The sequence below is a fragment of the Macrotis lagotis genome, chromosome 7, assembly GCF_037893015.1.
Source record: "Macrotis lagotis isolate mMagLag1 chromosome 7, bilby.v1.9.chrom.fasta, whole genome shotgun sequence".
NCBI classification, from domain to species: domain Eukaryota; kingdom Metazoa; phylum Chordata; class Mammalia; order Peramelemorphia; family Peramelidae; genus Macrotis; species Macrotis lagotis.
In genome coordinates this window covers 219,979,039-220,005,546 of record NC_133664.1, presented here as the reverse complement: position 1 = coordinate 220,005,546, position 26,508 = coordinate 219,979,039, and the positions used below count along the sequence as shown (strand labels likewise).

General features: G+C 36.4%; 1 protein-coding gene across 2 annotated transcripts in view; it reads left to right on the top strand.

The window, feature by feature from the left end:
- Window positions 1–26,508, top strand: part of BCL2L13 (BCL2 like 13) — a 110,530-nt gene that overhangs the window by 28,265 nt on the left and 55,757 nt on the right. Inside the window, exons 3-4 of one of the 2 annotated variants that reach the window (XM_074194938.1) lie at window positions 18,529–18,636; window positions 25,319–25,475. In XM_074194938.1, the coding sequence (XP_074051039.1) occupies window positions 18,529–18,636; window positions 25,319–25,475 (265 nt within the window). The other variant, XM_074194939.1, reaches the window with a different exon arrangement.

The window sequence follows — 26,508 nt, the reverse complement described above, 5'->3', positions numbered from 1 at the left end:
GAACAGATCAAATGATGGTTTTTTAAGGATAGAAGAGACATAGACATGCTTGTAGGCAATGGGAACCTTATAATACATTGGGAAAGATTCAAGAGAGATGACAGAGGGTATGTTCCAGAAAAGATGGGACGGAATGGGATCATGGGATCATTTGTTCATGTCTGAAGGTTTTCTTTGGTGAGAAGACCTAAGATGGGTGAAGGTAGAGATAGTCTGGGAAGGCATTAGTGTGGAGTGAGATAAGAGGCAAATGGCGTCAGTTATTTTCAGTAAAGTGTAAGGTAATGTCTTCAGGGAGTAAAGAGTCTTGGGAAGTTTGAGGAAATTGTGGTGAAGGGGAGAGTGAAACATTTAAAGAGGGGTGAAAGGGTTGCCATGCCACAGAAAGGAGATGATGTGCCATACATGCATAGTGGACCCAGTTAGCACAGTTTTGTGATTTCTTCCAAATGCCTTCAGCAACCCTGGAATGTGGGAGGATTCTTATTCTTACATATTTGAATAAGTATCCTAGAGGATATTTATTTTCCCTCCTGTTCACTGTTTTGGTTCTCATTTCAACTCTCAATCATTTCCCACCTGACTGCCTTTCTGAACCCCATCATCATTTCCAGAACCTCATCATTCTGCAAGATGAAATCCTCATCACCCCCTGCTCCTAGAACTCCTCCCTCCCTCTGGAGGAGAGGATTGGGGTGGACATCTGGGAGCTCCTCTGATCTTCCAGCATTTAAAGAGAGCACCCAGGTAATTCCCTAATCCTTTCCCATCCAGTGAATTTCTTGGACCCCACCATCTCCTGAAATTTACCATTCTGCCAGGTAAAATCAATCTAGAGATTGACACTCCTCAGATTCTTCCTCCCTGGCCTCATGGTGCTCCCAGCTGGCTATCTTCCTTCACTTCCATCATTTCCTTTTTAGCTTTTTTTTTGTGAGATCATGAGCTCTTCGAGGGCTACCACTCACTCCTACCTTTTGAGTATCCCCTGTTCTTAGAGCAGTGTCTGGCACATAGCAGACACTTAATGTTGATTGACTAACTTTGTATTGACTTTATGTAAAACCTCAGTTTCATGTAGTCATAGTTGTCCTTTCTGTCTTCCTCAGGTTTTCTGCATAGCTCCCAGGGCTTTTGTGGAGGAAAAATTAGTTAGTGATTATAAAATGTTTTGAAAACCTTAAAGCACCATATAAAGACTATTATTATTTTTTGTATGATTGTATTCCCTATCCATAGTTTGGAAAGATATTTCCCTTGTTGTTCCTCAAATTTGTTTGTGATGTTACAAAGGTTATTATTCAATATGATCTGAGATGTTTGTCTATCTCTAATTTTCTCCAGCTTAGGTTCCATTTTTCTTAGCAATTTCAGTTAGTGAGTCCTTTCTCTTGTGGTTTGTGGCTGTGATTATTGAACTCTACATTACTATGTTTGCTTTCTTTTGAATGTTGTGTACTTATTCTGTTAAATTAATTGACCTCTCTTTTTATTGAATATCAAATTGTTTTGATGATTATTGATTTGAAATATAGTTTGAGATCTTAATATTACAAAGACTATTTCTGAAATTTTTTTCGTTGTTACCTTTGAGATCTTTTGGTCTTCCAGATATATTTTCTTTTAGCTTCCTTTCTAGCTCTTGGAGTTTTGTTGATATGGATGCTACTGAATAAATAAATTAATTAGGTGGTATACTCATTTTTTTATATTGTCATGTTTTGACATGACTCTTGTACAGTATGTCTTTATAGTTATACTTGTGTAATTCTTGTCAGGGTTTTGGTATATAGACTCGCATATTGTATATATTTGATAGTTATTTTGAATGAAATTTCTTTCTCTTCATGTTGCATTTTTTTGGTATCAAAGAAAGTTTGATTTGTGTAGGATTATTTTATATATAAATTATACATTTCTTTGAATTTATTAGTTTTTTAATTTCTTGTTGAAATCTCTAGCATACTCTTAAATAGAACATCATATCACTTGCAAAAAGAAATAATTTTTTCTTTTCTTTGCTATGGTTATTCCTTCAAATTTTGCCCCATTTCTGATTTCTTCAACAATCTTTTTTTCTTTTTCTTTTTTTTAGGTTTTTGAAAGGCAATGGGGTTAAGTGGCTTGCCCAAGGCCACGCAGCTAGGTAATTATTAAGTGTCTGAGGCTGGATTTGAACTCAGGTACTCCTGACTCCAGGGCCGGTGCTCTATCTAGCCACCCCCACAATCATTTTAAAAATTATGTCAGATAGTATTGGGTCATTCAGGTTTCTTCCTATTTTTTTGGAAAGACTACTAGCATTTCTCTAGTACATCTAATACCATTGCATGGTTTTAGATACTTTTATCGTATTTAGGAAGTACTGATTTTATTATGCTTTTAATAACAATGGATGTACTATGTCAAGTTTTTGCATGTATTTTGTTTTATTAAGACCTATTGTGCTTACATTTTTATATTTACATTGTCTTATTTATTAATCTATTATGCTTAATCTTTATAAATTTTTATTGATTTCTTTTTTATATCCCATAGATTTCATTCTCCTGGTAACCTCCCATAGAGTCATATAACAAATAGCATTTTTAAAGACAAAACAAGAGGGAGAAAAACTATAATTGATCAATCAATACTTCAAAAAATATGGAAATATGTGCCATAATAATGGACTTTCCACTTTTAAAAAAGGATGGGGTGACTTTTTTTGATATATTTTCTTTTGAACCATGCTTAATATTTAAAATTTTGCAGCATTGACTTTTGCTTTTTTTTTTTTTTAGGTTTTTTCAAGGCAAATGGGGTTAAGTGGCTTGCCCAAGGCCACACAGCTAGGTAATTTTTAAGTGTCTTGAGACTGGATTTGAACCCAGGTACTCCTGACTCCAGGGCCAGTGCTTTATCTACTGTGCCACCTAGCTGCCCCCTTTTTTTAAATTAGAGACCTCTTGGTGCTCTTTTATTTTTTTTTTCTATTATTTATTTACTTATTTATTTATTTTTGCAAGGCAACTAGGGGTTAAGTGGCTTGCCCAAGGCCACACAGTTAGGTAACTATTAAGTGTCTGAGACCGGATTTGAACCCAGGTGCTCCTGACTCCAGGGTGGGTGCTTTACCCACTGCGCCACCTAGCAGCCCTGACTTTTGCTTTTCAATAATTATTATGTATAATTTTGTTTGGCTCTGCTTGCTTCATTGTGTATAAGTTCATATAGATCTTCCTATTTTTCTCTATATTTATCACATTCATCATTTCTTATATTACAGCATCATAACAGCAGAGGAATATTCCATTGAATTCATGTGTCACAATTTATTAAGCCATACCCGATTTGATAGGTATCCAATATGATTTTTATTATTTGCTGTCACAAAATAGTGTTATAAATTTTTTGGTTTATGTGGAAACGCTTCTTACTAAGTGGTCTCTATGGAGGGAGCATAAGTTCTTTAAGACTGCTATAGCTACATTCCAAATGTTATATATTTCTCATTTTTATCATGTCCATTGAGTTATTATTTCTGTGATTTTTCTCACTTTGACCCACAAATTCTTTTGTTTTTTTTTGTTTTTGTTTTTTTTTAGTTTTTGCAAGGCAAATGGGGTTAAGTGGCTTGCCCAAGGCCACACAGCTAGGTAATTATTAAGTGTCTGAGACCATATTTGAACCCAGGTACTCCTGACTCCAGGGCTGGTGATTTATCCACTGCACCACCTAGCTGCCCCAGTTTTGGATAATTTAATAAAACCCACAGATCTTTTCAAGGGAAGTATGGTTAGCCAATTGTTCATTTGAAGATTGATGCACTACGACTCATCTAATCTCTATGCCTCACCTGAGTCCTGTAACTGAAGATCAAACCTTCTGTTCATCTCTGGCCATTCCAACAGGAACATTTGAAATTCCCCTGGTTCACTGAAAGTCCATCTTTTTCCCTGGAAGAGGACATTCAGCCTTGCTGGGTAGTTGATTCTTGGCTGCATTCTAAGCTCTTTTGCCTTCCGATATATTATATTCCAAGCTCTACGAGCTTTTAATGTAGTTGCTGCTAAGTCCTGTGTCATCCTGACTGCAGCTCCATGATAATTGAACTGTGTCCTTCTGGCTGCTTGTAATATTTTCTCTTTGACTTGGGAGTTCTAGAACTTGGCTATAATATTCCTAGGGGTTGTTTTTTTGGGATCTCTTTCTTGGGGGGATTGGTGGATTCGCTCCATTTCTATTTTGCCCTGTGCTTCTAGAATATCAGGGCAATTTTCCTGTAGTAATTCTTTGGAAATGATGTCAAGGCTCTTTTCCTGATCATGACTTTCATGTATTCCAATAATTTTTAAATTACCTTTTCTAAGTCTGTTTTTCATATCAGTTGTTTTTTCAATGAGATATTTCACATTTTCTTCTAATTTTTCATTTTTTTTTTTTTTTGGTTTTGAAGTTTTGATTCCTGATTTCTGGTAAATTCATCAGTCTCCCTGAATTCTATTCTTTGTCTGAAGAATTTTGTTCTCCTCTGAGAGTTTTCTTATCTTTTTTTCCATCTGGCCAATTTTGCTTTTTAAAGCATTCTTCTCCTCTATAACTTTTTGTACTGTTTTATCCATTTGACCTAAGCTGGTTTTTAGCATGCTGTTTTCTTCAGCATTTTTTTGGATTTCCTTGACTAGACTGCTGACTTCATTTTCATGTTTTTCCTGCATCTCTCTCCTTTCTCTTCTCAGTTTTTCTTCCAATTCTCTCATTTGATTTTCAAAGTCTTTTTTTTGAGCTCTGTGATAGCCTGAACCCAATTTCTGTTTTTCTTGGAGTCTTTAGATGCAGGAGCTTGTGCTTCCTCATCTCCAGACTGAGTATTTTGATCCTTCTTGGGTTCATTTGCAAAATATTTCTCAATGGTGTTCCTCTTTTTTCTCTGCTTGCTCATTTTCCCAGCCTAAGCCTCTTTTTGCGGATTCTTCCTGAGCTTTTGGGACGTTCCCACAAGGGCCTCAGTGTGTGAGGCTCTGTCCTCCCTCCTGGTCTGTGAATGACCATATGCGCCCCCCTCTGCCACGGGGCTGAGGTGGGGGGGGGCCCTGCTGTTCTATGGGGGCGCCTAGACTTCGATCAGGATCTAAATGTGGGCAGAACCCCAGAGTCCTGTTCCAGGGGCAGAGCTCTGCAGTGTCTCTCTCTCTTCACTCCCCTCCCTAGGTTCAGTGGGCTCATGCCCTGGTGGCTCCTGCTCACTGGCTCTGTCTGCTTCTGTTCCTGGATCTGGGTTTCTGTGGCCATGCTGCTCGCTGTGTGCCCTGAGGGCTGGGCTTCAAGTAGTTGCCCTGGCAGAAGAGGTCCCCCAGCTGTCCCCCCAATTTGTGCCTTGTGCTCCCTGGGCATAGGTCAGGAGACTCCCCCGCTGCTGTGAGCTGCTGCTCCCAGTGCCCTGGGGCTGCCTCTGGGAGGCTGAAGTTCTGGCGGGCTGCCCCTCCAACCCCGGGGACCAGAGCCTTTCTGCTCTTTTCCAGGTTACCTTGAGTAGGAGAACTGCCTCACGGACCCTCTGTGGGTTCTGTCTCTCGAAAATTTAGTTAGAATCCTTAGCTTATGAGTTTTATGAGAGAGCACCTTAGACATGATCCTTTCTTGTCGCCATCTTGGCTCCACCCCATAATTCTTTTTTTAAATACCCTTTGCTGGTTACAGTTTTTTTATGTTAGTAAAATGTGTTAATAGAATGTTTTATATTCATTAATTAGGATAACAATAAGACTTAGACATATCTTTTTATATATTACTGATATCAAAGACTTTCTTGTGAGAGAAACTCCCTCTTCTAATCCAGGCCAGCCCTTCTCTGCTATCTGTGCTCTTAGAGAGTTTACCAGCAGCACTGATAAGGTTATGTAGCTGGTGTGTCTAAGGCAAGACCTTTAGGCTTTGAGCAGCTCTAGAACAGGGATTGCCTTTGTCTTTGTGTACTCAGGGCTTAGCACAGTATTGATTGGCACATATTAAGAGCTTATTAGGTAGTTATTGACGATTGACTATTAAACCTGTTTTCCTGTCTTCATTCCCTATGCCATACTGCCTCTCAGTAAAGCCTGTATTTAACATAGTCGATTTTTGGTGTCACATACAGTTGAGAAATATGTATACTCAGATTGTACTCTTTTCATGATTTTAGAGGATTAATGAAGTTGTGTTACCTACATCCTGGCAGCACAGTGATATATTTAAGACAACATGGATAGTATATACACTTTTTTCCTTAACTGTACATATTTATTAGAAGGGTTTTCATTTTTTTGTTCTTTTTTCAGTTGAGAGTGGGAGAGAAATGAAAAACTGTTCTTTGAAAAATTTTAAAAAAGAAATATGTTTATCCCATATGTATATACATATATAAACACATACCCACATATTTATATATTGATGATGTTTGTGTTTTGTTCTTGGAGACCATGACAGCACATGAATTGAACTTGAGTGAAGGGGTACTAAGTTAACAGCCTCGCTTTCTTCTCCAGAACCATCTGGGTTCAATGACCAGATGAGAATTAGGACTATTCGAGAAGGTCCTGGATGCGAGGCAATCAGAGTTAAGTGTCCAAGATCACACAGCTAGTAAGAGTCAAGTGACTGAGGTCATATTTGAAGTCAGGTACTCCTAGCTCTATGACTGGTGCTCTGTCCACTGCACTATCTGGCATACATGTGTATATAAACACATATTGTTTCTCTTTCCATCCAGTAATTGTCAGTATATCTAGCATAATCTATATAATTTCTCTAAACATTACTTAACTTCCTTTTTATTCATTTTTTTCTTTTTTTTAAACTACTTTAAAAATTTATTTTTTAATAGTTTCTTAATATTTTTTGCTCAGTTACTTGCAAAGGTAGATGTTAACATTTATCCTTTTGTAAGCTTTTGGATTCCACATTTTTCTTCCACCCTCTCTTGTAACCCTCTCCTCACGGCAGTAAACAATCATGAAATGTGCGTGTTCAACTTCATTTTTGTTTTAATTTTTTTGGTTAGATTTTTCTAGAAATTGCTTCATTGAAGCGCCCAACTGTTTGCATCTCCTGTCCATTTCTCCTTGTAGTTCAATTGATATTTTTCTTTAAAATACTTAAATGTTATGTAATTTTGATGCATATATAAATTCTTGAAACTGCATTTCCTATGGTATCTTGTAGTAAGCTATAGTTCCCTGTTTATACATTTTTTACTGTTGTCTCTTTCTGTCATTATCATTATTATCCCTTCCAGAATCAATTAAATCTCCTTCAGCCTCTTTTTTTCTTTTGTGGATCTTGTTTCAAGTATATATTTTTTTATTTCTCTTATTTTTATTTCAGAGGTGAACATGGAATTTTCTTTTTTTAAAATTTTATCTTATCACAATAATCTTGTTGTGAAAGTAATCATAAACTCCCCCCCCCCCAAAAAAAAGATAAGAAACCTCAAGAATAGGGAGAGAGAAAAAAAGTGTACTTTAGTTTGCATTCAGACTCCCGTGTCTCTGTCTCTGGGATGAGTTGCCTTCCTGAACATAGCCACCAGAGAAATTGCTTCAATATTTTCCCTCGAGTTGCTATCACTAGCTGTATTTTCCTTCACTCTATTCCTCCCCACTCTCATTTATTCTGTTCTCTCTCCTTTCATCCTGTCCCTGTTCAGAAGTGTGTTGTATCTGAGTACCCTCTCTCACAATCGTCCCCCTCTTCTATCAGCTACTCCCCCCTTCCCTCCCCCCATTCCCCCTTATCCCATCCCTTTCCTCTCTTTTTTCTCTAGGGTAAGATAGATTTCTATACCCTATTAAGTGTGCATGTTATTTCCTCTCAGCCATTTCTGATGAGAATGAAGGCTCACTCATTCTCTCTGGTCTTCCCCTGTTCCATTCCATTGCAAAAGCTTTTACTTAATGCTTGTGTGAAATATTTTAGCCCCTTCTTCCTCTCCTTTCTCTTCCTCCCAATACTTTTCTTTATCAACCACTAACTTCATCTTTTTATTATATTACACCCTTATAGAGCTCCTTCTTGTGCCTTGTCTGTATATGCTCCTTCTAACTGCTCTTATAAATGAGAAAGTTCATATGAGTTGTCAGTATGCAGGAATACAAGCAGTTCAACATCATTAAATTTCTCATGAGTGCTTCTGGACTGCCCCCTCTCTGATTCACCTGAGTCCTGTACTTGGAGAGCAAACTTTCTGTTCAGCTCTGGTTGTTTCAATAGGAAAGTTTGAAAGTCCCCTGTTTCATTGAAAGTCCATCTTTTCCAGTCAGCTAGGTGGCGCAGTAGATAGAGCACCGGCCCTGCAGTCAGGAGTACCTGAGTTCAAATCCAGCCTCAGACACTTAATAATTACCTAGGTGTGTGGCCTTGGGCAAGCCACTTAATGCCATTGCCTTGCAAAAAAAAAAAAAAAAGTCCATCTTTTCCCCTGAAAGAGAATGTTCAGTTTTACTTGGGTAGTTGATTCTCGGTTGTAAACCAAGATCTTTTGCTTTCTGGAATATCATATTCCAAGCCTATGAGCCCTTAATGTAGATGCTGTGAGATGCTGTGTAATCCCAACTATAGAGCCCATGGTAGTTGAATTTGTTCCTGACAACTTGTAGTATTTTCTCTTTGACTTGGGAGTTTTGGAGTATGGCTGTAATATTCCTGGAAGTTTTTCTTTTGGGGTCTCTTTCATGAGGTGATCAGTGGATTCTTTCAATTTGTATTTTATTCTTTGCTTCTAGGATCTCAGGGCAATTTTGCTTTATTATTTCTTGAAAAATGAAGTCTTGGTTCTTTTCCTGATTGTGACTTTCAGATAACCCAATAATTTTTAAATTCTCTCTCTTGGATCTATTTTTTAAGGTCAGTTATTTTTCCAATGAGATATTTCACATTTTCTTAAAATTTTTTTTTTGGGGGGGTATAGTTTAATTCTTCCTGAGTTCTCACAAAGTCATCAGCTTCCTTTAGTTCCATTCTGCATTTGAAGGAGTTATTTTCTTTAGAGAGCTTCTGGCCAATTCTGCTTTTTTAAGGCATCCTTCTGTTTGTTTGCCTTTTGTGTTGCTTTTTTCCATTTGGCCTAAACTGGTTTTAATATGTTATTTTCTTCAGTATTTTTTTTATTTCTTTTACCAAGTTTCTGACTTGGTTTTCATGATTTATCTGTATCACTCTCATTTCTCCTCCCAGGTTTTCCTCTACCAACCCGTAATTGCTTTTCAAAGCCTTTTTTGAGCTCGTCCATAGCCTGAGCCCATTTTCTATTTCTCTTGGATACAGAAGCTTCAACTTTGTATTTTGTGTGTTTTGTGTGTATTTTGATCCTCTGTGGGACCGAAGTAATTTTCTATGGTCAGATTCTTCTTTTTCTGTTGTTTACTCATTTCCTCAGCCCAAGACTAATTTATTGTACTTCCAAGACTTTTGGGGTTTTTTTGGGAACACCCCACCGGGACCTTTATTCCTTCAAGGTATTATGCTCTCTTGACTGTGTTTTGATATGTAGATGACCACTGCCATGGAGCTGTGTGGAGGGTTCCTGCTATCTTAGTATGGAAGGCCAAACTGCTACCTGGATCTGAGGGTGGGCAAACAGCAGACTCCTGCTTCAGGGAGAACAGAGAGATTTCTGCAATCTCTGCCGACCCCCTTACCTTCTGTGGGCTGTGCTCTGGAGGTGCAGGTTGGTTCCCCCCAATTCTTGCTGCAGCTTCTGCTGCTGGTGCTCCTCTCTCCACACTCATTCTAGTGTAGCAGAGTTCTCTTGCCCCCCCCCCCCCCCCCCCCAGTTGTTCCCATTGATCCCTGGGCTGGGCTGGGCTGCTTTGTGACTGGGGCTTTTTTCCAACCCCGGGTCCTGGTGAAGCACACCTTTCCCATGGAACTTCTGAGTTATCTTGGACTGGTAAAATGTATCACTCAGTCTTTTTGTGGGTTCTGCCCCTCTAAATTTTGGCAAGAGTCATAATTTGGCAGCTTTTGGAGTTTTTTGGGGAAGGAGTTTCCGGGAAATGCTGCCCTCACACTGCCATTTTGGCTCTGCCCTTTTCTTTCTCTGTTTTGACACTTTCTGGTTTAGCTATCAGCACCCTATTGGTGTCATCGAAAGAGTTAGGCAGGGTTCTGTCCTCATCTGTTTTTCCAAAGAGTTTATATAGAATTGGAACCAATTGTTCCTTTAATATTTGGTAGAATTTATTGTGAATCTGTCTGGCCCTGGAGATTTTTTCTTGGGGAGTTCAATAATGTTTTGTTGAATTTCTTTTTCTGAGAGAGGGTTATTTAATTTCTTCTTCATATATATATGGACAACTTAACTTTTTGTAAACATTCATCCATTTCACTTAGATTATCAAATTTATTAGCATACAATGGGCAAAATAATTATACATTGTTACTTTAATTTCCTCCTCATTGGTGGTAAGTTCACCTTTTTCATTTATGGTACTGGTAATTTGGTTTTCTACTTGCTTTTTTTTTATCAGATTAACCAGAGGTTTATCAATTTATTGGTTTTTTTCATAAAACCAATTCTTGGTTTTATTTATTAATTCAATACTTTTATTGCTTTTGATTTTATTAACTTTAATTTTTAGAATTTCTTATTTGGTATTTAATTGGGGTATTTTAATTTATTCTTTCTCTAATTTTTTTAGTTGCATGTTTACTTCATAGATTTCCTCTTTCTCCAATTTATTCATGTAAGCATTTAAAGATGTACTATATCCCCTGACAACTGCCTGGGCTGTTTCCCATAAGTTTTGGTGTGTTGTCTCATCATTATCATTATCTAGGCATCCTATTCATATTTATAGTTATGATTATTCATTGTCAGTTTCCCTCCATTATTCTCTTATACTTTTTCTTTTTTTTTTTTTGTTGTTTGGTCTTCTACAGGGGATAAGAAGACTTTGTGAATGTTTTATCACCTATCTTCTTTTCTCTTGGCTCATATTCTAGTACTGATTCTTGCCCTTCCTTTCTTTCCTTTTCCTTTTGTGATCCACTTTCCAAAGTTGAGATCTATTTTGCTTGATTCTTCCTTCCATCCTCCTTTTTAAATCTCTCTCTCCCTTTTCTCTACCTTTTTCACTCTGTGTGTATGTATTAAAATATTATTTTCCCAGTTCAGATGAGTGAAGGTTCATGTGATGACCCTCTCCCCAATCTTTCTCAATTTTAAAATAAGTTTTTTAAGCATTCAGTTAGGAGAAATATTAAGTTCTACCTCTCTCTCTTTCTCATTTCTTTGTTAATGTAGTTCTTTTCTCTTCCCTTATTTAAGCCTATCCAAATATTTAAAAAAAGCACCTCCCACCCACTGTCTTATTTAACCTCTTCTGTGAACTTTGAGGTCTTTGGGATGTTGAAGGATACTTTTCTGAGCCTTCTCTTAGAGTATGTATATATAAACACCTCATTTTTGTCCCTTCTAACTGTCCAAATATGTACTTCAAAGTTTTTTCTCAGCTCTGGTATTTTCATTAGGAATGCTTAAAAAATTTCTATTCCAATATTGTTTTATTTCTTTCCCTATAAGATTATACTTATTCTTGCAAGATATATTATTCTTAGTTTGCAAGCATTAATTTTTTGCTTTTATAAAAATTTATTCTATATAAAATGTATCCTTTATAGTAGGAATATCTGGTTCCTATATGATCTCAATTATGGTTCTTTTTTTTTTTTTGTTTTGGTAGTAGTCTGTATTTTCTTATGTTAACTTATTTCTCTAGGATTACTTTATAATTTTGTATTTGATTCCTAGCAATAAAGGAACCCTCATGGCATTAATAGGTGATTTGAGCTGCTCCACCTTGCCAAGAGAAGCAGCATCTGCCATAGTTACATAAAACTCTTTAAAGTAACCATTTCTTTTTGGTGAACTATATGTTGCATTTTTCACCTCATGGGAATCTTAGCAAGTATGAAGGACATGCTTTGTCCAGACCATAAACAGAACCTATCTCTGTTGTGAGAATAAATTGCATTGCATAGCATTATCAACTACTCCACTTAATTTTTCAATAAAATTCCCTATTTGCTGCCTAAAATAGCTAATAATGGCTAATGTACATGTTATGATTGGTAAAGTCATTGTACTTATTACCTCATTTGAATTTTATGAAGTGCAGGTTTCCTGGAGTAGGGAAACTAGGGAGGAAGGAGAAACACTGCCTGCCAAATTATTTTCACATTTTTTTCTTTACTCTCTAAGGTCTTTATTAGGAATGAGTGCTGTAATTTGTCAAAAAGTTTTTGACAAATTATTTTCATTTAAAAAAAGGAACCTAACCATTAACTTTGTAGCCAATGAAACAAAAAATGTTATAATGTAAACACTATTAATGTTGATTTTGTGGATACTGTTCTTTAAACCTTTTGTGGTAGCGCACAGTTTCTTTCCCTAAAGGAAGGCCTGCTGATGGTCTGGGCTCCTTCTTTCCTTTAATTTCTTTCAAGTCAAATCCTTGGCCTTCTGTATACTTGGGAAAGATTCTGTGATTTGACCAAACTTTTTTTTCTTTTTCTTTTAAAGTTTTTTTTTTTTGACAAGGCAATGGGGTGAAGTGGCTTGCCCAAGGCCATACAGCTAGGTAACTCTTAAGTGTCTGAGGTTGGATTTGAACTCAGGTACTCCTGACTGGTGCTCTATTCACTGCCACCTACCTGCCCCTCCTTTTCTTTTTCTTAACATAACTCCTGAGTCTAGTCATTTTGGTATACATAGATTTGAATGCCTGTAAACTATAAACATTCCCCTAGGCTGTTGTTCACCTTTCTGTTCTTTGTCCTCATTCACTTCCTGGACATGACTTTTTTTTTTAGATTTTTGCTAGGCAGTGGGGTTAAGTGGCTTGCCCAAGGCCACACAGCTAGGGCCTGTGCTTCATCCACTGTGCCACCTAGCCGCCCTTCTTTTTTTTTAATTAAAGATTTTATTTATTTTAGTTTTACAAATTTTCCCCCAATCCTACTTCCCTTCTCCCACCCCCCACGGAATACAATTTATCAGTCTTTACATTGTTTCCATGTTGTACATTGATCCAAATTGAGTGCAATGAGAGAGAAATCATATCCTTAAAGAAGAAACATAAAGTATAAGAGATAACAAGATCAGACAATAAGATATCAGTTTTTTTTTTTCTAAATTAAAGGGAATAGTCCTTGAACTTTGTTCAAACGCCAGGGTTCTTTATCTGGATACAGATAGTATTCTACATTGCAGACAGCCCCAAATTGTCCCTGATTGTTGCACTGATGAAATAAGCATGCTGGACAAGACTTCTTGATTAGTCTTCCTTGTAACCCCTTTAACGTTATTGACATTTATATGGCACATATATGACCTTGACCACACAGTGAAGGGGACGAAACCTTGTGTTAACTCAGCCCATCTGTTAACATTAAACATTAAAGGAATGAAAGATTGAGAGATTACAAAGATAAGGTTGTGTTAAGTTTGTGGCTAGAACCAAAGAAGTAGATACGGAATAAGACATTCAAAGTGAAAAGACAAAATGCATAACTTTATACTTTAGCCTTGGGCAAGCCCCTTAAATCCACTGTCTTGCAAAGAACTAAAAAAAATGCATAATTTTCTATCATCTTATTCTCTATGAATTATTATATTATGTTGTATAAAACTCCTTAAAGTAACCATTTCTTTTTGGTGATCTATATATCTTATTCCTACCTCCAACTTAGCAAATATATATGCCTCACTATGCTGTGTGAGGAATATAAAATATAAATATAGTCTTTATTCTACATCCTTTTGGGATATTGGAGAGGGAGGGCTAGATATACATACACATATAAGTTAATATAAGTGAGAGAGCAGAGGATCATTCTAGACTAAGCAGGCTAGGAATATTTGAGGAGAATCTTTTCTGCTAGAGATATCAGGGAAGACTACCTAGAGAAGAGGAACCTACAGTCTTGAAGGAAGATAAATATTCTGAAAAGTAGGATGCAGTGCATTCAAGGCATAGCAGGTAGATTTTGTGAATATATGGAGGCAATGTCATATTGAGTTTGGGGGGAAAACCAGTAGTCTAGGTTTGGTTAGGAGATGAAATCAGAATGGAGTAGGAGGGAGATTGGAACCAGATTATGGAAGGCTGCAAATGCCAAGCTAAGCAATGGGGTTAAGGTCACACAGCTAGGTAATTAAATGTCTGAGGTCAGATTTGAAGTCAGGTCCTCCTTGCTCTATGACTGGTGCTCTATCCACTGTATCACCTAGCTGCCTCAATTTATACTCTTTCTTGGGTATTAAAGAGACCCCCAAATGTGGAAATTTTTTAACAGGTCGGTGATGTGTTCAGTCTTGAACCTTAGATTATTTTGACATCTATATTAAGGTTGGGTTGGAGAAGGGAGGAAAGTGAAAGAAAAATTAATCAAAAGGCTATTATAGTAATCCAGATGAAAGCTTATGAAAATCTGAATTTGGATGGATTAGAAAGAAAGAAGATATTGATATTTCTATATTAGTATATGTAGTATGTTATAGGAGATGTGGAAGATTAATAAGATAAAATCATGGAGAGAAAAGGCAAGATTGATTCAAAGACAACTATAAAATTTGTAGCTAAAAATAAGAAAACTTAGAGGAAATAATGTAGGTTTAGGAACATAGATATGGAAATGACCAGCCAACCTTTGAATATGTGACATCTGGGGAGATATTGTTTGTGTGTGTGTGTGTGTGTGTGTGACAGAAAGAGAGAGAGAGAGAGAGAGTGTATCAGCCATAGAGAGAGAGAGTATCAGCCATAGATATGGGATAATTAAATCCAGGGAAATGGATGACGTCACCAAGTGAGAGAATATACAACTTGCCCAGGTCAGAGCTTTGGCAGATAACTATTCTTAAAGAACATGAGACTGATGATGAACAAAGGAAATTGAGAAAGATCTATCAGATATAGCAGTCAGTCAGCAAGATATTATTACTTTTTTAAATTTATTCTTATCTTGTACAAATAATGTTTTTTTATACATTACTAAAATATTATTGTTTAAGAGTAAACATAATGCCCCCACCCCAAAAAATATAGACCTGCATGAGCGATAATGTAAAGGAGAGAAAAAAATTAAAATTAAAAATGAAAATAATAATATTAATAATAATGGTAGGTGTGGCCAGGTGGCACAGTGGACGGAGCACCGGCCCTGGAGCCAGGAGCACCCGAGCCCAAATCCGGCCCCAGACAGCCAACATTCACCCAGCTGTGTGACCCCAGGCAAGCCACCCCATCCCCATTGCCCTGCAAAAACCAAAGGGAAAAAAAAAGACCCAATATAGAATAAAATAGTAATAATAATAATAATGATAGTAGGGGCGACTGGGTGGCGGACAAAGCATTGGCCCTGGATCCAGGAGTACCCGGGTCCAAATCTGGCCTTAGATACCCAACAATCACTGAGCTGTGCAGCCCCAGGCAAGCCACCCAGTCCCATTTGCCCTGCAGCCCTCCCCCCTCAAAATAATAATAATAATAATAACAATAATAATAATAATAAAAATGTTCAGAAAAATATTATTAATATCTACCATATTCCAGGTGTTCTGATAGCCATGGGGGATAAAAATAGAAAGAATGAAACAATGCAATACATCATGCTAGGGCTTTACATATATGTTCAAATGGGGGTAGACAGCAAGTAATTATATAAGTATATGCAGAATAAATCAAGATAAATATAAAGTATTATCTATAAGGTTGTTTAGGAGTGAGATTACTAATAGTTGAGGGGATTATGAAAGACAGTTTTAATGTTCTAGTTGTATGTGTCTGAAAGGGAGAAAGGGCTTTTATGATGAAGAGCAAAAGGAGGAAGACATGAATCAAAAGAAAACTAAAATAAAGCACTGTCTTAGAAGCTCATAGAGGAGAGTCCAGAAAGACATATTTATTAGTGTCCAATGTTACAAAGAAGTCAAAGAAAAGGTCATTAGATTTAGCAATTTAAGAGAGCAACAATTTTGGATTTTCAGTAGAATTGATTTTAAAAGTCAAAATTACTAGGGATTGAAATGGGGTGTCTAGGTGGCTCAGTGGATAGAGCACCAGCCTTGGAGTCAGGAGTACCTAGGTTCAAACCCGACCTCAGACACTTAATAATGACTTAGCTGTGTGGCCTTGGGCAAGCCACTTAACCCCATTATCTTGAAAAATCTAAAAAACAAAAACTAGGGATTGAGATTTGAGTGGCTAGTCAGGAAGAGTAGAGGAAGAGAATATAAATTATTCTTTCTAGAAGCTTGCCTATAAAGAAGAGTAGAAGTCTTTTTAGAGATGACAATGTGAAGGGAAGGTGTTTGTTTTTGTTTTCTTATTACTTTGTGTGGTTGACCCACAGCATATTTGTAGACTGTTGAGGAGCCAGCAGGTAGAGAGATATGTTAGCAGAGTGGGGGGGGGGGGGACACGATTCATTGGACAAACTCTTGAAGAAGATAAGACAGATTGGAGTATTAGAAATTTAGTATTATTTCTCAGAAATTGAAGCTGAGGAGAAGACAGGTAGAGGTCTATACCTTTATAAAGGTTTTATGGTTTGAAATAGGTGATAGAATTTATGATAGCTCATATTTTCTCAATAAAGAAGGTGAGATTATTTGAGATGTTTGGGAACTTGATGAGAGGAAGTTTTCAGTTACCACTGAGAACTTGATAGGTGGTTTAAGAAAGAATAAAAATCTAGTAAAATGTTTTTTTTAAAAGTATACAGAAGAGGGGTGGCTAGGTGGTGCAGTGGATAGAGCACTGGCCCTGGAGTTAGGAGTACTTGAGTTCAAATTTGGCCTCAGACACTTAATAATTACCTAGCTATGTAGCCTTGAACAAGCCACTTAACCCCATTTGCCTTGCAAAAAAAAAAAAACAAACAAAAAACCTAAAGTACACAGAAGAAAACAAAAGTTCACAAAAGGGTCAATTTTATTACCACCTTGTTTAAATGAATGTAAATTTGCAATCAACATAGTAAGAATGATTGCTTCAGCATCTAGGGAGTTAGATAGTGGAAGATGTTTAGGGGTTAAATATTAGACTTAATTATGAATGATGAAATGATGAAAGAGTAAAGGAACAGGTTTCAAGTAGAAGACAATGTGTGTAGTGGTCACCCTTATGATCTAAACAAAATACGTGAAAGACTGTGAAAACATGATGGAAACCACAGAAAGGACAAAAAATAGTCTTAGAAGTGATTCATAGAGGTGGAAAAACTGGTTATTCTTTCAGTTTAAGGTAACAGAAATATAAAGGTTTTGGGTTCTTGTTTGCTCTAACATGTGGATGTCTTTCTGGGTTGCTGAAGTAGAGTGAGGATAGAAACTGGAATACATGAGAATAGAGATTAAGGAAGTAGAAGCTTAGGATGTTGGATCATCAATATAAATAAATACTGTGATCATCAAGGATGAGACCAGAAATTAGATAAGATGAAGAAAAAGACTTTAGCCTAATACTGAACTTGAGAAAGGATGGAGAATTACCTGAAAATGAAGAGATGACTACCACAAAACTTTGGACTTGTTGACCTGATATTATGGATGAAAGATGAAATTTCATAAGAGAAAATGTTTCTGAGTAAGAGTAGAAGAGACACACCAGTAGAGAGCAAATAATATGTGCATGATTACTCTTGCCCTGTGCTATAAGAAAAGTGTCTAGCATTGAAGAATGGCAATGCCTGACATGTTTTCAAGAGTCTTATTTAGGTGAGTTCCAGAAGATAGAAATAGTGAGAGAATGAAGTTTAGAATGAAGTACATTTTGATAAAGGGTAGCTAAAGTAGCCCAGGACTTCAAGCCTGGAGTCGGGAAGACTCATCTAACTGAATTCAAATCTGACCTCAGACACTTGCTAGCTGTGTGACCCAGGGCAAATCATTCAACTCTGTTTGCCTCAGTTTCCTCATCAGTAAAATGAGCTCGAGAAGTAAATGGCAAACTATTCAAGTATCTTTCTCAAGAATACTCCAAATGGGATCATGAAGAGTCAGATACAATAAAAATATTTGTGACTAGTCAACAACAATAACAACAACAACAAAAGATTTTGTTAATAAGATATAGCTGAATTAGAGAGGGATGAAAATATGGGGAGAAGGGCAACAGTGGAGAAGGAAGTTTTCATTTATCTAGAACATGACTCTTAATTAGAGGATTAAAGATGTAGATTAATTCCTGAATGTTATGCTCTCATTTCCCCATCACCTGTAGAAATAGCTAAGTCAACTAATTTCAAGTCAATTTTCTTTTTATTTAATTTCCTGAAATTCCCATAAAACTATATCCTAACCAGTAGACCCAAATTTTCCAAAAAAGTATATTCCTTACCAGGTCCAAATGGGCCCAGCTTCTAAACAAGGGTCTTAAATCAACATTTTTTCCAGTGATTAAGGCTATGATAATTTCTTACTGTATATTGTTTTTGATGCTGTCTTTTATCTTTCTCCTGCTCTGTCTTCTTTATATGTCTTTTAAGCTTTCTGATTTATTTTAGGGGTCCAGCCATTTCCACCTTTACAACTTTTGGATCAAGACCTTCTTTTGAAAGTTCAAACTGAAATTGAAAAAGAACTGCAGACTCTGAATGAAGAAATTTCTGAAGGTTTGTTCTAAGCTATATTCTAAGCTATATTTTATTTCTGATTTGTTTTTAAAAATTACTTAAGAATATGTTCTACTATGGCCAAAGGGCAACAAAAATGTGCATACCCTTTAATCCTGCAATACCACTACTGGGCCTATACCCTAAAGAGATGATGAAAAAGGGTAAAAACATCACTTGTATTCATAGCAGCCCTGTTTGTGGTGGCAAAGAACTGGAAATCAAGTAAATGTCCTTCATTTGGGGAATGGCTCAACAAACTGTGGTATATGTATGTCATGGAACACTATTGTTGTTAGAAACCAGGAGGGATGGGAATTCAGGGAAGACTGGAGGGATTTGCATGAACTGATACTGAGTCAGATGAACAGAACCAGAAAAGCACTGTACATCCTAACAGCAACATGGGGGTGATGATCAACCTTGATGGACTTGTTCATTCCATCACTGCAACAATCAGGGACAATTTGGGGCTGTCTGCAATGGAGAATACCATCTGTATCCAGAGAACTGTGGAGTTTGACCAAAGACCAAAGACTATTACCTTTAATTTAGAAAAAAAATAAACTGATAACCTTATTGTCTGATCTTGTTATCTCTTTTACTTTATGTTTCTTCCTTAAGGTTATGATTTCTCTCTCATCACATTCAATTTGTATCAATGTATACCATGAAACAATGCAAAGACTGGCAAATTGCCTTCTGGGGGGGATGGGGGAAGGAAGTAAGATTAGGGGAAAAATTGTAAAACTTTAAATAAAATCTTAAAAAAATATATTCTAGTTTATTTTTAGAATAATATATGCTTACATAAATATTTTGGTGGTAGAGAGTTTTCTCCATTTTTTTTTCTAGAACATTTCCCAAAATCACAAAATCTCAAGAGTTTGTAAGGTATCAGGTTACCCACCCATCTGAGAATCCTACAAGTCTTTGCTTGAAGACTTGTTCACAATGAAGTTCTCTCTGGTTGAATTTATTAAAGATGCATATATCATCACATTTTCATAAGACTTTCCTTAGCTAAGGTACATCTTTAGTTTAGTTTTGTTTTTTTGTTATTTTTAGGTTTTTGTAAGGCAAATGGGGTTAAGTGGCTTGCCCAAGGCCATACAGCTAGGTAATTATTAAGTGTCTGAGACCAAATTTGAACCCAGGTACTCCTGACTCCAGGGCCAGTGCTCTATCCACTACACCACCTAGCTGCCCCTACATCTTTAGTTTTAGCAAGTCACTTAGTTTCTTCTAAGTAATAAATAAGTTTAACTGAACAAATAAAAAAGTAGAATCATGCATTGTTATACCTTTTGAAATAAAATCCTGTTCTTATTAAATGTCACTTAATCATTATTACAAAATCACAGAATTTGAGACTTAAACATTAATGAATTTCCACTATAATATACCTAATAAGTGGTTGATTGTGAACCTCTGCTTGAAGATTCACAATCAGTCTCTTATTTCATTTTTAGATTACTCTAGTAGTTAGGAAGTTTTTTTCCCCCATTTTAAAATTTCATTATTTAAATAGCAGTTCAAGAAGATAGATAAGAGTATAGTATTATGAAATATATTGTGTACTTAGCTACAATTGTAAGCAAAATGATGCTTTTTAAAACAGAAAAAAAAGGTAGAACTAAGGTGTTGGAGTAATGGCAGGAAAGTACCTGAGTAACCCAAACACCTGTTAAATTTTAAACAATTGCATGTAGACATTCACTTTTGTAAAATTTTGAGTTTCACATTTTTTGTCTCTCTCCCCCTCGTTTTTTTTTGAATTTTACAATTTTCCCCCCAATTTCCCGTCCCTCCCCTCCCCTCCCCACCATAGTCTTTACACTGTTTCTATGATATACATTGATCCAAATTGAATGTGTTGACAGAGAAGTCATATTCTTAAGGAAAAAATAAAATATAAGAGATAGTGAAATTACATAATAAGAGAATTTAAAAAAAAATTAAATGGGGTGGCTAGGTGGTACAGTGTATAGAGTACTGGCCCTGGAGTCAGGAGTACCTGAGTTCAAATCTGGCCTCAGACACTTAATTACCTAGCTATGTGGCCTTGGGCTAGCTACTTAGCCCCATTTTCTTTGCAAAAGACTAAAAAAAAAAAAATTAAAGGTACTAGTCTTTGTTCTTTGTTGAAACTCCACAATTCTGTCTTTGGATACAGATGGTATTCTCCATTGCAGATACCCTAAAATTGGCCCTGATTGTTGTTGCACTGATGGAATCAGTAAGTCCATTGAGGTTGATCATCACTCCCATGTTGCTGTTGGGGTGTACAGTGTTCTTCTGGTTCTGCTCATCTCTCTCAGAATCAGTTCATGCAAATCCTTCTATGTTTCTTTGAATTCCCATCCTTCTTGGTTTCTAATAGAATAATAGTGTTCCATAACATATATATAATCACAATTTGTTCAGCTATTCCTCAACTGATGGACATTCAGCTCAATTTCCAATTCTTTGCCACCACAAACAAGGCTACTATGAAAATTTTTGTACAAGTGATGTTTTTATCCTTTTTCATGATCTCTTCAGGGTATAGACCCAATAGTGGTATTGCTGGATCAAAGGATATGCACATTTTTATTGCTCTTTGAGTGTAATTCCAAATTGCTTTCCAGAAAGGTTGGATGAGTTCACACCTCCACCAACAATGCATCAGTGTCTTAGATTTCCCATGTATTAGAAAGTTTTTTCCCTGACTTGAAGCTGATATTTGCTTCTTTGTAGCTCCTAATCATTTCCAATTCTGGTCTCTTTCCAGGGTTGTTTGATTTAACTAACAGTTATGTGCTTACTATGGACATGGTACCATAAGGCTCTAGAGGATGTAATGTGAAAAACAAGGCCAGTTTTATACCTGGAAATAAAATACATGGGTAGATAAGTAAACATAAATATAGTTACAACTGGAGGAGAGAAGTCTAAAAAATTGGGAGAAATAAGAAAGACTCTCTTTAGGACATGGCCTTAGACCTGAACCTTAAAGGCAGCTGGTTCCAGGCATATGGGCAGCCTGGGCAAAAGCATACAAAAGCAAGTGAACCAGTTTGGCCAGAATTCAGTTTTTTTTTAATTTATATTTATTTTACACATTATTAAATATTTTTATATGTTATTTAAATATTCTTGTTTAATACCCTTTGACCCAGCAATACCACTACTGGGTCTATACCCTGAAGAGATGAGGAAAAAGGGTAAAAACATTACTTGTACAAAAATATTTATAGCAGCCCTGTTTGTGGTGGCAAAGAATTGGAAATCCAGTAAATGTCCTTCAATTGGGGAATGGCTTAGCAAACTGTGGTATATGTATGTCATGGAACACTATTGTTCTATTAGAAACCAGGAGGGACGGGATTTCAGGGAAACCTGGAGGGATTTGCATGAACTGATGCTGAGTGAGATGAGCGGAACCAGAAAAACACTGTACACCGTAACAGCAACATGGGAGTGATGTTCAACCTTGAAGGACTTGCTCATTCCATCAGTGCAACAATCGGGAACAATTCTGGGCTGTCTGCAAAGGAGAGTGCCATCTGTATCCAGATAAGGAGCTGTGGAATATGAACAAAGTACAAGGACTATTCCCTTTAATTTAGAAAAAAAAACCAGATAGCTTATTGTCTGATCTTGTTACCTCTTAGACTTCTCTTTAAGGATATGATTTCTCTCTCATCACACCCAATTTGGAACAAGGTACAACATGGAAACAAAGTAAAGACTGACAGAGTGCTTTCTGTGTGGGGGAGGGGGGAGGGAAGCAAGATTGGGGGGAAAATGTAAAACTCAAATATCTTTAATAAAAATAAATTAAAAAAATATTCTTGTTTAAGAGTAAACATAATACCCCCTCCTCCAAAAATATAGACTCTCGAGCAATTAAGTAAAGAAAAGAGGAAATATAATAATAATAATAATAATGATAATAATAATAACGAAGGGCAGCTAAGTGGCACATTGGACAGAGCACTGGCCCTGGAGTCAGGAGCACCCAAGCCCATATCTAGCCCATCAACCAACAAATCACCCAGCTGTGCAAGCCTGGGAAATCCACCCCAACCCCACTGCCCTGCAAAAAAAAAAAAGTCCATAATAAAATAAAATAATTATAATAATAATTATAATAATAATAATAACAGTAGATGTGGCCCAGTGGTGCAGTGGACAGAGCACCAGCCCTGGAGTCAGAAGCACCCAGGCCCAAATACGACCTCAGACACCCAACAATCACTCAGCTGTGTGACCCCAGGCAAGCCACCCAACCCCATCCATCCCACAACCCCCCCAAAAGAAATAACTAATGATAATAATAATAATAATAATAATAATAATAATAAAATATGTGCTTCAGTCTGTGTTCCAACACCACCAGCTCTGTCATGGGTGGATCACATTCTTTAGGATAAGTCCATCATAATTCCATAATTTTCCACTGTTGCCATTGCTGATTGTAACTCCCTTACAGAATTCAGTTCTTAAAGACCAGCAGTTCCAGATCTTTTCTTTTCTTTTTTTTTTTAATTCTCCAGTGTGAATATTCTAAGCAATGAGATAGTTCAGAGGCAGTCAGTGAAAGGAAGAAAACAAAGGCCTAGATAGACAATCCACTAACTGAATCAGTCTTTAATCAGAGGTTCATTATAACTGGGAAAATGTGGGTTTTGATATATGTTATATGTTATTTCGTTGAGATATAGTAAATAATAATAACAATATATTTTTTCTTATGTAGTACTACAGAATCTTACATAAGATTACAAAGTATTTTCTTTAGGACTTATGATAGGGAGCAGATAACATTCATTTTTATAAAATTTTTTCCTCTCACCCTGTCCTTCCTGAGAAAACAAGTAATCTGATATAGGATATACATACCCAATCATGCTATACATATTTCTACATTAGTCATGCTGTGAAAGAAGAATCAGAACAAAAGGGAAAAATCATGAGAAAGAACAAACAAAACAAATTTAATGAAGTGAAACAGTATGCATTTAAGCTCTGTAGTTCTTTCTCTGGTTATGGATATCATAAGTTTTTCAGAATTGTGTTTAATTATTGTATTGCTGAGAAAAGCTAAATCTATCAGATTGAAAAAAATTTTTGAATATTATTTCTTTCCAATTACAAAATGCAAAAACAGTTTTCAATATTCAACTTTTTTAAACTTTGAAATTATACATTTTTCTAGCTTCCTCCCTTCCTTCCTCTTGACAGCTAGTAATCTGATGTAAGTAATACATGTTCAGTCATATTTAGTATATTTCTATATTAGTCATGTGGTGAAAGAAAAATCAGTACCAAAGGGGGGGAAATATAAAACAAGTTTTAAAAAGTGAAAATAGTATGTTTTGTTCTGCGTTTAGATTCCATCATTTTTCTAGATGTGGATGGCATTTTCCATCCCAAGTCTTTTAGAATTGTCCTCGAATGAAGAGGAGCTAAGTCTGTCATGTTGACCATCATACTATGTAGCTGTTTATGTGTATAATATTCTCCTAATTTCACTCACCATCAGTTCATATAAATCTTTGTAGGTTTTTTTGACGTTTACCTGCTCATCATTATAGAACAATACTATTTCAGTACATTCATATATCACAACTAGTTCAGCTCAGTTGATTGGCATTCCCTCAGTTTCTAATTCTTTGCCTTCACAAAAACATCTTCTATGAATATTTTTGTATATGTGGGTTTCCTTTTATATGCTCTCTTTAGAATACAGATCTAGTAGTGGTTTCACAGGCATAATTCCAAGTTGATCTCCAGAATGGTTGGATCAGCTCATAACTCCATCAGCAGTGGAAGCACAGTTATGATTTCTCTTTTTACACATGAAGAATTAGACTCAGAGAGGATCAGTGACTTAGCAAAGATCATAAATAAGTAAGTCTTCAATCAGGGATTCCCAAGATGCTCAGTCAGACTCTCCTTCCATCTATTTTGACAATGCAGGACCAAACCTAAAATCAGTATTATGAGAAAAACAAAACAGCAAACGGGAGAACAAAAGAGAGCCAGGACTTAATTATGCAGCAAACTAAACATTGTCTTTGCTATGAAGATAATATTTTTGTCCTTCAGTTTTAAGAGGACCACAATATCAGGAAGGTGATGCCATGATAAGCACATGAATTAAATTTGAGTGAGGGAGGGGGTGCTGTGCTAACTTACCAGGCTCACTTTCTCCTCCAGAGTCATCCAAATATTGATCAGGACTACTGGAGATGGCTCTGGATGTGAGGCAGTCAGGGTTAAGTGACTTGCCCTAGGTCACACAGCTAGTAAGTGTCAGAGGCTGGATTCAAACTCCTGTCTTCCTGATTCTAAGGCCAGTGTTCTATCCACTGCACTATCTAGCTTCCCAGCTTTGAAGATACAGAAGCCTTGAATATGTCTTTAAAGGCATGCTGGCAGATGCTTGTCTGATCTGCCTTAAAGCAGTATAACCTTGTTTAGTCTTCTAAAATAAAATACATTGACCTCTTCCTGATTTTTACATTGTTTAAGACTTATCAGTGTCTTTATCATTCCACATATCTTGAACAACCACAATGTTATCTGTTTATTTTGCCACACCTAATGCTATGTTCTTGGGAGTGGACTTGCATAATATATGTACCTGTAGCTGTCATTTAAGTTGAGTTTTTCTTCTGATCTGATTCTTCAGCTTTCACCAGCACAGGCTTTGACTGCCACACTTCTCCAGTATTCAACCCTGTTAACCCAGAGAGTTCAATAGAAGACTGCTTGGCCCACCTTGGAAAGAAGGTGTCACTGGAACTGAAAGAACGCTTGCACGAAGCATTGCAGACTCTGCTCAGCCAGTGAGTCACTCTTGCCGAGTCAGAATGTGCTTCCCCTCAGTGTCCTCATTCCTTGCCCTAAAAATGGATTGATTGAGGCTTTGCTTTTATTTTGTCACCCTTAACACTTAAAAAAAAATCTTCCCTAGATATAATATCCCTTTTATGTTTAGATGACAGAGAATCATAGCATAGTACTAACACATTATTTAATGTGTCAGTAATAACAATGGTGTTTTTAAGATATTGAAGAATGTGCATAGACACGTGCATAAATACTCAGGTTTGGATATTGCATTATAATATAGGATTAATATTATCTTATTTTGGGACTCCCAAGTGTTGCTAAACTTGGAATTATGCATCTGCCCATGGAACTATTTTCACATTTTTTAATGAAAACTTTGCTTTCTCCTAGTCATTTTTCTGGTTTTTAAGACTAGAGACAAATAGGAAATAATAGTGAAGTATATTAAAATATATCAAAACTGCTTGATGCAAATCACCATTAAATAAACAAATCAAAATAAACTTTTCTCCTAATTACTTACTGGGTACGTTATTAGGAGAGTGACATGAATTTGAAATATTATTTGACTATTAGCACTTTTGAAAGCAGATAGGAATACTGCCTTGCAGAATACAAGTCTGTTTCAGGTGCTCAATATGGTATAAGGTTCTTGAATTTAGGTGGACAAAGTTTATTGTTTATTATATCTTAAATACTGATCTAGGTGAACTTACTGAAAACACAGTTTAGGTTTCTTTGAATCCTATTCTTTGAAAAGAACCTGAGGTACAAATGAATGAATTGTTGGGGAAAAAAGTTGTGGGGAGAAAAGACTTGTGAATGGTGAATCATGGGATAATGGAATAAGTGAAAAGCAAAGATTATTTAGAGCTATTACTTTGTGACTGTGAGTGAACCTTTTAATTTCTCTTAATTTCTATGTCTCTCAGATTCCACTGATAATGATAGTAGCAAGAATTAACAATGATTTTTAGTATACTTTGAGCTCCATAAAGAAAGCTGTTCTTTAGGCAAAGAATTCTT